Source organism: Eurypyga helias, unplaced genomic scaffold (assembly GCF_000690775.1).
Source record: "Eurypyga helias isolate BGI_N326 unplaced genomic scaffold, ASM69077v1 scaffold15884, whole genome shotgun sequence".
Lineage (NCBI taxonomy): Eukaryota > Metazoa > Chordata > Aves > Eurypygiformes > Eurypygidae > Eurypyga > Eurypyga helias.
In genome coordinates, this window is record NW_010244518.1 from 64,287 (window position 1) to 75,883 (window position 11,597).

Here is an 11,597-nt window from a genome sequence, read left to right on the forward strand (position 1 = left end):
AGCGCTGCTGAACCCGAATTATGACTATACTGGTAAGTGTCATGCGAGACGTGATTAATTTGAGAAGCACATTCAGCTTCGCACGTCTGAGCAATCTCTGTCCGTCATGCACAGTAGGGCTTTTTTTTTTTTTCTCCCTTAAACACACAGCCGTGTAAAAGGAACAGTGGAAAATGTAGTAGAGCTAATGGTGGAGAAGAGCCTGACCTGTGGGCTCCACAAAACAGCTCCCCGACAGCGCGAAGGGCTTTGGGCACGCTTCTGATGGGAAGGTGCTTTTATTTGTGTCTTTTGGAGGCAGCTTTGTGGTTTAGTTGCTCGAATAGGTCGGATGGCAGGAGAAGTCACTTGAATTCGGAGTGTTTTTACGTCACCGAATTGTCAGTCTGTCCCTCCTCGCTGGTGGACGAAACCTTGCAGGCTTAGCAGCAGGTTGAACGCAGTCCTCAGCCAGATAACTTCCCCAGCAGAGACAGTACTTAAATCATTTCCAAGCTGGATTACTGCACTGCTCGCCTGCAGAGCCCTGGACCAGAGTCCAGGAGAAGGCACAGGTAGGCTTATCTGCAGCCTTTCTGTAGGGCTGCTCTTCGTCCGTCGGGGATGTTTAACTTGTAAGAAGTAATAAGCTTAATAGGTTGACTTTATTTAATTATTAATGATCCCTTTCTGTCCTTACAGCTCATAAAACACCTTGTAGGTTGGCAAAACACTCATAATATTGATCAGGAGCCAGAGAGATATTTATTTCCTCTTTGCCCCAGCGCACATAAATCTTGGTCCTTTGCCTCCTTTTCCTCTGCAGGCAGGATTTACAGTGGCCCGTTTCTTAAAAGCTTTTCGTAATTAAGGAATAAATACCCATCGGTCTTTGTTTGCTGTCTGGAGCCCTCTTGTTTGCCAGGGACCTATATATCCCCGGTGGGTTTGTGCGCCTTCCCCCTTAGCAACGCGGCCAGGGCGAGAAGGCATGCATGCTCGGAAGCAGTCAACTGCTAAGTAAGTACTTTGCAATAGAGTGGGGTCTTCTCCTGCAGAGAGAGGAAGCCCCTGTGTTTTCTCAGCATATTGTTCCCAGCTCCTCTTCCATGCCTCTCCTCCCAGTTCCTGCTTTGCTTGGGGCAGGAAGACACTTTGGAAATTCCTTGCTGCTAGCCCTTTCTTCTCGCCTTCTCTTCTTCTCCCCTCTTTGCTCGTTGCAATTAAAAACATCATGAACCTTTCCTAACATTTCAGTCCTGTGTCATCCCCCCCTCCCACCGCCCCCAGCCCCAATGTTTCTCTTTTACCCGTCACAACGTTGCGTCGCCGACTCTAACCAAAGCGATGTGGTTTATCGGGTGTGCGCGGGGTCGTCACAAAGGGGGTTGTTTAAATGGCAAGCCCCAGCACAACCAGCTGCCCAGCGCTGGTTATAGAATCACAGACTGGTTTGGGCTGGAAAGGACCTTAAAGCCCATCTAGTTCCAACCCCCTGCCATGGGCAGGGACACCTTCCACTAGACCAGGTTGCTCAAAGCCTCATCCAGCCTGGCCTTGAACACTTCCAGGGATGGGGCATCCACAGCTTCTCTGGGCAATCTGTGCCAATGCCTTACCACCCTCTTTGTGAAGAACTTCTTCCTGATATCTGAGCTAAACCTCCCCACTTTCAATTTAAACCCATTACCCCTTGTCCTGTCACTACAGGCCCTTGTAAAAAGTCCCCCCCAGCTTCCTTGTAGCCCCTTCAGGCACAGGAAGGTGCTATAAGGTCTCCCCGGAGCCTTCCCTTCTCCAGGCTGAACACCCCCAACTCTCTCAGCCTTGCACCGCATAGCTAATGGTGACACGTTCTGGGACTCTCTAGAAGTCTGGGAGGTACGGGCGTTAGATTTACTTCACTTTCTTGGAAGAGACACATGAACCTTGTCAGCTGGCCAGGAGGAGAGGAAATCTGGCAGTGCTCTTGCTGAGCCAGCCAGGTTACTACCGCGTTAAGTGGTTGTACTTCAGTGAACCACCAGAAATGGCAACGCGCAAGCACGGCACCTGCACGGCGGTGCTAGAGAGATCATTTAGGGGCCTTTTCAGTTACAGAATTATTTTCTTTAGCAAAAGAGAAGAAAAGATAAAGAATTTCAAGAATGTTTTAGCGACGTCAGGGTCGTGGAGGATAAAACTACCCTTCAAAATGCCTGCACCAAACCTCCTCGGTACTTCTGATGGTGGCAAATCAGTGCTCTGCCGTGGTAAATACCTGCTGTCGGTTACGTTTTTAATGCAACCTTTCAAAATCTCATCGAGCCTTTTAACAAACCGTGAGTTAGTTTAGATAACGAGCAAGTGACGCAAAGTCTTTGTGATCCTTGTTACCGCTTTGGTCAGAACAAGGCTGCTCTTGCACCGGAGCCGTTGAATTTTGATGGCAAGTTCTCAGGCTCTCCATCCGCACGCTGTTGCCTACACAATCCATTCTGAGTCGCCGTAGGAACACGGCTTTTATTTCCACCCTGCACATCCTTTTCATGTTTTCCTTTCATGCCTCTCCGCCAAGTGTTACGTGAGGGACAAATGAAGTTGAAGGCAGGGGTGAACAGAGCGAGGAGGAGTAGGGCGGATAGAGTCAATACCAGCGGCCGAGGCTCCTGATCAGATCTGGTTTAGGTGTAAAACCGCGCGCATCGGTTTAGCTGAGGTGGGAGAGCCACACCACGCACTATACAGGGCTGCGCTGTGTAGGATGTGGGCTCCTAAATGAGCATCTCTGGTGCAAACCCACGAGTGGAGAATGCAACGCAGCTCCTAGGGCAAAGCTGTGCTCTAAGGAAATCTGCTTTTCATATGCTCTCGCGCTACCTAGTTAGCCCTCCCCCCTTACAGTGCCCGGTATTTATGTTTCCAGATAATAATGATGTGATGTGGCTGGCAGAGTAATTTAAATAATTGGACATTATCTTGAGAAGCAAGCACCTAATTAGATCAAAATAAACTGAGAACTGAAATTTTCATCTGTTTCTAATAACCCTTTACCTATGTACCATATCGCTGCCGTGGCAGAGATTTCATTATTCACACCACTGTGTACACGGAGTTCACTAGTGATGGAGACGCCTGCGAGATCAAAGAGCTTGGTGGCGATTTTTGGCCAAGACTTACTGGCTCATTCCCATCCTGGTACATGGAGTAGTTTGCAACCTTCCTCGGTTGTATTTGTCCCTGGTATAACCGGTGAAGTTTGCATCAGCAGTCTGGGTTTGAATGGATGGATAGCTTCAGAGATAAAAATATCAAAGAAAATCGGATCTTATAACCATACTTTTTCTTTCTCCAAGTTTATCCAGGAGTTTAATCTCTGAATTCACTTGTGCATATGCACTGAAAAACCAGCAGCCAGCATGACCGCTGAAGAAAAGATAAGTCATTGTGTGTAGTACGGAAGAGGCAGAGGCAGCTCACGCGGTCTCCAGCGTTAGGTATGGTAGGGACCATCTGAGCGCAAGATGATGTCGCCTCTCCAGCACACAGCTTTTAATCTGGTCCCGAAAAAAAGCACTCGACTGAATTTTGAAAGTTGAGTAAAAGAGCCTTGTTTTGGCTTTGGCAAGTACAACTGAATGTCTCTGGCATTGAGGGAGTCGTTTAGACCAGGCAAGGGGAGAAAGCAAGAGGGAAATATTTGCTGGCAGATACAAGTTTCCTTTATTTTTAGGGATTGGTTCAGTGTCTTTCTCCTGATCGGTTGCTCTTCCTCACATTTCCTCATACTCTTATTCAGTTGATTTATTTAAAGGTATGTCAGGGCTGGCTGAAATGAAACACTTTGCCTCTTCTCCCTGCTTATTGCTGACCGCTCCAATAATTCATTTTTTAGCTCATTAGCTAACAGGGGATGTGAGCAGTGGTCCTCCAGGGAACTGCAAGGAGGTTAAGTGATCTACTGCTGACAACTCTGCTCTTGGACTGGCCTTCCTTGGGGGAAAGGAAACCTCAACCAAGACCAGCTGTGGATCCCAGAAGTGAGACTGGGGCATCAGAGCAACAATTGCAGTATTTATGTCTTCTTGTCGGGATTTCTGAGATGAATGCGGGCGGCAGAGCTGAAGCTGTCTTCCAGGAAAGTCCGTTCAGAATGAAGTGGTTTGTGTCAGGGACGTGGGGAGGATGCCCATGGACGTTGGCTTTCTGGATACTCATTCAAAAGCAGTCCCTCTACGTTTTGGCTGTCCGTGAGGTGTGGGCGAGCGTGCTTTTCCTCCTGCCTCTGTCATAACGTTTCGTTTTCTACCTGACCATCCAAATGGTGCATCATTGTTGTGCCCTGTTTGGACCATTGAACAAGACCTAAATCTCGCTCAGTAGCTGTCAGTGACGTGCTGCCCCCAAATGTCTGAGGCTTTTAAAACACCTGTATTTTGTGTGTAGCGTTTGCTGTGTTCCCACCGCAACCCCTAACGTCACTCCAAGGGTAGAATTAGACCTTCGTGACTTGAGTCTTTTGCTGCCCTGCGTGCTCAGGAAAGATTAGGCAAACTGAAGTGAGGTAAAGTCACCGCGTGCAAAGGTTGGGTTTTTAGGTGAGCAGGACAGCGAGCATCTCCTGAGAGACCCGACATCTCCCGAGCTGAACTTGGCATATATTGTCGCTATTTTGGTACGTATCACAGCGTTGCTATTAGGCTCTAAGGTGAATTGTGACGAGTGGGAGACTTGTGTAAAACAGCTTGTTTTCTAAACAGGAAGGGACTTCTCTTCAAGCCAGGGTGATCGCAGCATCCAGTGCTCTTGCCAGGAGCCAAAAGTTACTCAAAAGATGGTCTGGGGGAGGAGGGATTTGTTTGCAGACTCTGTATGTATTTTAAAAACATAGAAGTGCTTTACTAAACATTCTTGAAGATACACTGGATGGTTACTGGACTTAGAAGTGTTGCAAGAGTGACCATTTTATTGTAAATAATTACATGTGCATTGCTTTAGCCCCCTCATTGCACTGGTTTGCTTTTTTTACCTTAAAAAAAAAAAAAACCCACAAACACAGATAACAGGAGTTAAGGATGCAATAGTAACAGAAATCCTTTTCTTCCTCCTCTCCATCTGGAATACCTGAAATGATACTCTGTTTATCAGATCCACCATCAAAGGTTAATTTGCAGCTCCCCAAATGCAGGTTTGTGTTGGGTTTGGTGTGTGTCTTTTAGCTGGCAGGAGTCATTCAAAGGTTTCATTTAAATGAAGCACTCTTTGTGTTCATTTTCTGTTTGCACTTTTGCTCTGAAAAAAAGCCCCTTCCCCCCGCTTCCCTGGACCTGTTTGTAAGGTAAATTGTGGTGAGGAAGAGAAGGGGATGCTTTGGGAAGCTGTGCCTGAAAGCATGAGGGAGGTCAGAGCAGGGTCACTCCGCTTGTACCAGGAAATGATGCAAAACTAATCCAGATTTGCTGTTGGAAGGATCTGTTTACATAAGTATTTAAAAACAGATTAGGGCTAACCTGACACTAGATTACTGGGAATAGTGTAAACAGGGCTGAAAGGCGTAAACAGAGCTTTGCCTTTTGTCCTCCAGAGGAGAAAATCTGTCACCAGTAACAAGGTGCCTGGTTTAGGTGATGTGTATGGATTTCACAGGCTGGACAGATTACCTGAGGTACCTCTAAATGGTACTTTGTCTAGGGCCACATCTCTTAGATCTTGTAATTGTATGGTAATTTTTTTAATGGAGAGTTGAGGGGCTTGTTTGTAGTCCTTGTTCTCCTGTAACCTAATAGAAAGCTTTTGCTATTTTTTTGAGGTATCAGGAGGAAATGGTGCTTCAAAGTATTGTTTTGGTGGTTTGCATTTTGGGGGGAAAAAAAAAACCCAAAACACAGAAGAACCATCCGTATGCCTTCTGCACTGGAAACTCAACTTGTAGGAGGAAAAAGCACCCCTGCAAGTGAGGCTGTGTCTTTCAGGGCTTGCTTTCCTGTCAGAAATGCAAGCCCGGGTGCTTGGTTACTTCTGGGCTTCGATACAGAGATTCGGTGCGTTTTCTGCAGTGCGTTTTGCAGCACGACCTGAGGGTGGGACCAGGCTGCCTGTTTGGGCTTCGGTCTTCAGGGCCGTGAGGGCTCTTGCGTTGGCCTCTTCCCAGTCCTGCGGGCAACTCGGGGCTTTTTAAGACCTCCTGGCTGTTGTGATCTTACAACCCCGTAGGCATGGCACCCACCGATGGGGCTAGAATCGTTTAGGTTGGAAAAGACCTTTAAGATTGTGAAGTCCAACTCTCAACCGTTGCAATAATACAGCTCGGTAATGAGGAGATGGGTGACACAGGTCTCGCCCCAGAGATAAGTTTGGGCTGAACTGTTTCCGTGAGGGCCTTCTTACCAAAAATTTGAAGGGGGAATAATTCTCACATTGGTTAACTGCTGTTTGTTAGCATGATGATAGCCAAAGCTGAACTTGCGTCATTTTACAGTCAACAAGTTGAGATAGAGTGACCTCTCTCCTTTGGCTTTTCCAGGGAAGAAAAAGAGCGCTGGATACGTGCGAAATATGAGCAGAAGCTCTTCCTTGCCCCGCTGCAGTGCCTGGAGCTGTCTCTGGGCCAGCATCTCCTGAGGGCTACAGCCGAGGAGGACTTGCGGACGGTCATCCTGCTCCTTGCCCACGGGACTCGGGAAGAGGTGAACGAGACCTGCGGAGACGGTGATGGGCGCACTGCCCTCCACTTGGCGTGCAGGAAAGGAAACGTGGTGTTAGTGCAGCTCTTGATTTGGGTAAGTACTTGGTGTCTGGGGAGGGGTCTGGCTGGGTTGGCTTTCGCTTGGCTGTGTCCCTCAGCAGGAGCTCCTACATCTCCTTCCTGCGGGTTGCACAAAGCCTTTGCTGGTGTCCCGAGCCTGGATGTTCCTCGCTGCATGATTTCAAAAGAGAGCATCAAGATAAAGTATGTTTCTGCCTGCCTGGTGCTTGATGGGAAGGAAAGGAGGGTGTAAGAAATGAGGAAGGAGAGATTGAAACACCAGCCTGATAGATTTTGTTCCACACGCGAGGGTCTTTCCCGTAGGAACCTTTACGCCCGTGACTCAGTTATGGGGAATGAGGAAGGAGAGATTGAAACACCACCCTGATAGATTTTGTTCCACACGCGGGGGTCTTTCCTGTAGGAACCTTTACGCCCGTGACTCAGTGCTGCAGTGCTCACGTCATCAGGCTGGTATCCTGCCTGCTCCTTCACTTAAATTCAAGCCTGTCTGTCCCAGATCCACCCTCCCCGTTTCTGTTGGCACCGCAGCTTCCAACAACACGTCTCTTCTTTCCATAGTACGGCGTCGACGTGATGGCACGCGATGCCCATGGAAACACAGCGTTGGCCTACGCCCGGCAGGCCTCCAGCCAGGAGTGCATCGACGTTCTCCTCCAGTACGGCTGCCCCGACGAGCGCTTCGTCCTCATGGCCACTCCAAACTTGTCCAGGAAGAACAATAACCGGAACAACAGCAGTGGAAGGATGCCCACCATCATCTGAGGAGCTCACTCGTGTATTCGCTGACCTGAATTACATCCGCAGCCTCATATTCCTCCATCCCCATCACAGCTCTGCTCTGTGAGTCTGGTAACTCTCCTTTTCCCTTTTCCCTTCGGTACATCCCTGTCCCATCCAGTAACGGCACATCTAGAGAGCGCAAGGGGATGAGAAGGAGCAAAAGGGGCTGCAGAGAAAGCAGTTGTTTCAGTGGCAGCTCTCGAACGATGGAAACAAGCGGGCGAGAGCGCACGGGTTGAGCAGGACACGCCGTGCGTGGCACCGGGACCATGGGAGAGCGGTCGTCCCCGGGGAGGGGGGACGATGCAGGCTCCCCGAGCGTGGAGGGAAGGGGCGGAGGGAGAGGCGAGCGAGAGGAGAAGGAAGGAGAGATGGTGACTTTCCGTAACTGACAGTTAAGCACATCAGTACATTTCACCTCTACCAAACGCGACGCCTGGATTTCATTCTCTTCTCTGAAGAGCTTGACGGCATAAATCAGAAGCAAGCACAGAGTTTGTCAGGTTTGAAGCTCCTATGATGGTATGTGTCAAATCAGTTGTAGCTAATCTGTCCGGGGAGAATACTGGCTTCATTACACTTGTATAGTTGAGTTCTTCCAGCATTACCGCTGTTTAATAGAACATGATTAGTCATCACGGAGAAAAAAGCATATTAGCTGAGGAGGTAGTTACATGGCACGCTTCGGTGATTGCTTGGATGTGATTGCAATATTCTTAGAAGCATCATATTATCTCAGACATGTTCTCTCAAGCCCTTGGAGCCCTCCTTTCTAAATTCACTGTCATAATTTAGTATCTGTTTAATTTTTCAGTCCAAAGAGAGGAAATGAGTTGCTGAGTGTTATTTGACTGCAGTCTCCTTGGTGTAAAAACAAAATGGAAAAAATAAATAAGAGTAACTATGAAACACAAAAAGGAATAATGAATACCGCTAAGGAAAAACATTTCAAGTACGTTCAGTGAAATTAATAAACGCATTAAAGGCTAATTTTTTTTTTTTTTTTCCAGCCAGCACAGAAATAGGTTCTGTCATTTTGCCAAGGTAAACGTGTTGAGTTTTTGGTCACTCCTGTGATGCATTGCCTAACTTATACAGATTTTTGTATTGTGTCTCTAGATTATATGTATGTAAAATCTATTTGAATAAAAAAAACCATAAATATGCATTGATTTTTTTTTTTGTACAGAAAATTACATCTCTGTTAATTTATAAACTGTAATGGATGTGAACTAAATAACGTGCAACTAGTTAGGATCTGTGGGTTACAGATCATTGTACATTGAAAATATTCCTAGCAGTGAACTCTCGTTCCCATCGCAAGCCTTTGAGGAACATATCAGAAGGAGATTTCGGCGCGTTTGGCAGCAAAAAAAAAAATGCGTACAAGACCTTTTAGAAAGGAAAAAGCGGCTGTTTCTCAGCGCCGTAAATATGTTTTAGTCCAGAAGTCATGAAGCTTTCACAAGCCAAGACAAAAAGCCCTAGTCTGGCTGTGGGAAGATCAGATTTGATTAAGTTCAGAATTGATAGCCTTCACCGCGGCGGGCAGGGCATGGCTGCGCTTGACTCCCAACTTGGCTGCTTTCTGGAAGAAAAATGGCTTGTGAAAGTAGCCTGGACAGTTCATTTGAATTCCAAGTTTTAATACTTGATTTGATTATTTTGGTATTACCAGACAGATCCTAGCTTCTCCTGTTTTCAACGAGGTAGGATTCTGGCACGGGGAAGCTGGCTTGTAGGGTTTTTGGCAGGTGGAAAAGTGATATTTTTTTTTAAGTGGCATATGGCAATGCGAGGATGGGGGAAGGGCATATCACGGAGAAAGGTGAAAACTCAACTGAATTCGATGGCAAAGGAGCAGTTTTTGTGAAGGCGGTGAGGTGCACCCAGCATAGTAATTTGCAAATCTACCTGCTCCTACGTATTTCCCAAGCCTTCAGCGGTGTGCTCTTCCTTGGGGCTCTGGATTTCATTTGGCACAAAAATGGGAGGAGCGTAGCAATGGCTAAATGAACTCTATGCGGACAAAATGTGAAGGAAAAAATGTGATCTGGTTATCTTAAGGAAATAAAAAATGAGGAAAATTACAGAATTGACGTAAAATCGTGACAGGCGAGCCTCAAGGGGGAAGCACGAGAATATTGACCAGCTTTTCCTGTTTGGTGGTGTTCTGATTTTGTACTTTGTTACTGTATAGAACTTTGGCTATTTGGTGGGGCGGGGGAAAAGGGGAATCTTACTTCAACCAGCCTAGGCTGGCTGCATCAGAGTAAGGCTACAGCTGATTCTCTTCATACCAGGGTAATTTTAATTAATTTGGTTTTTTAATTGAGGAAGGGTGTCTGTTGTAATTGCTATTTCTCCATCATTCCCGTGCAGCTCCCCGATCTTTTGGTACTGACGGGTGGTCCTTCAGTGACGGGACACCCCCTCTTAGGTGCAGCTGAAGGGGATGCTGTGAAGCCCTCTGTGTCTTGGGGCTCACAAGCTTTATACCCCCAGCAGGGGACAGAGCGAGGATTCGGGAATCGCGGCTCCTGGTCCCAGAGGTGCTGTAGCTGCCCGCTGTTCCCCTGGGAGCATCAAGGGCATTTGTACCCGAGAACCAAGTCCAACGTCTCAAATACACGGTAGGCAGATTCGCTGCCGTTCGGTTCTCGGCGCGCGTTCCATTTCCGAGCTGGGTTTTTTTTCCTCATTGCAAATATTTTCTATGTGTAACGTAATGGGGCCACCTTCCTTTGAGAAAGCTGGGAGTGATGTTGGAGAAACCAAGGGCAACCGGGCTGTCGTGCCGATTTCAGGTAGAAGAATTAAAAGCTCCTTTCATAAACATTTTCCAAAGGTGAACATTGAAAAAACAGAATATTTTTAGGGGTGTAAATTCCACCATATTATAGGAAAAATGGTAAATCCGGGCTAGCCAACTAATAACCTCGTACTTTAATTAAGCAGTAGCCAGTTGCTTTTAACCCGAACGTAGGTGTTTTCCCCTTGGCAGTGTAAGCGTTGGCAGTACCTGTGTTGAAGTGGCGTAGACGATGCGATGACTTCCCCCGCACGTTTTGGGATCTGCGTGGAGGATACCCGCTCGCGCACGCAGCAGCAACCCTTTCGATAGACGGGAGGTCACCCAGTGCTGTCTCTCCGAGTCAGGAGACACCACCTCTGGCGCTACAGCTGGTGAGGCTGCAGCCACGGGAGAACAGCCTCCAAGGGTCCCTCCGTTGGGAGGGTTGGCTGCAGCATCCCCGGTTCAGACGGGTTTGGTTTTGGTGTGCGGTTGCGTGGCACCTCCTGAGCTAGTGGGACAGGCCACTTGGAAAGGATCTGGGACAGCATAGAGTCCATCCCCGCCTGGCACGGTGAAGGAGAGGAGGGGAAACCCCTTCCCCCCGCAGCTGGGAGCGAGGACAGAGGGAGGGCTTTGTGGCGGGAGCCCAGCGGGGCTTGGCTCCATGAGCCGAGGTCCTGGGGCTCCGCGTGCTTTTCAGGGATGCGTTTGCGCTTGGCAGAGGAGGTTCTTGAAGACGTCCAGGTGCGGGAGCAGGTGATGGATACCAGCGCTTGGAGAACCGGCAGGAATTGTTCCCCTTGCTTTCCCCATCCGTTTTGTGTTCTTCCTCTCGCGTTTATCCCTTCTGGTGGCTTTTATGGAACCCCCAGGCCGGGCTGTTTCCGCCCTTTGAGCATGTTATGAGCAAATTAAAAACGAATTGAGATCCAATCAATAAGAAATCCCAGCAGAAACATGTTAGCTAAAGCTGTTTTCTCCAAAAACGGAGTCCGCAGCTGTGGTTTTCGTTGCGTCCCCCGTTTAACCCTTGTCACCATCCCAGATACCTTTAAATCCCCCTTCCTCTGCACTTTATCCCCGACGACTCAAACACTACAAGTGAGTCAGCCGTTGCTGTTAACATCAGCACTTTCCTTCTATTTATTTGAAGCTAATTGCTGTTGAACCGTGGAGGTGAGTAGGATGCGTCATATCCGGCTTCTTGATATTCCCGGAGTTGAGAAGATTTTATTTCTCCTCGCTGTTTATGAAGAAATAAGAGCTAACCTTGGGAAAATTCAGGGTCCTGCC

At 47.9% G+C, this 11,597-nt stretch overlaps 1 protein-coding gene across 1 annotated transcript in view; it reads left to right on the forward strand.

The window, feature by feature from the left end:
• LOC104508236 (arf-GAP with GTPase, ANK repeat and PH domain-containing protein 1) overlaps positions 1-8,835 on the forward strand; it is a gene marked incomplete at its 5' end in the record, with an annotated part of 45,144 nt that extends 36,309 nt beyond the window's left edge. The window contains 2 exons of the mRNA XM_010149791.1: positions 6,482-6,737; positions 7,286-8,835. Coding sequence (XP_010148093.1) covers positions 6,482-6,737; positions 7,286-7,489 — 460 coding nt within the window. The remainder of the gene's footprint in view (positions 1-6,481; positions 6,738-7,285) is intronic.
• Between the last annotated feature and the right edge of the window lie 2,762 nt (positions 8,836-11,597).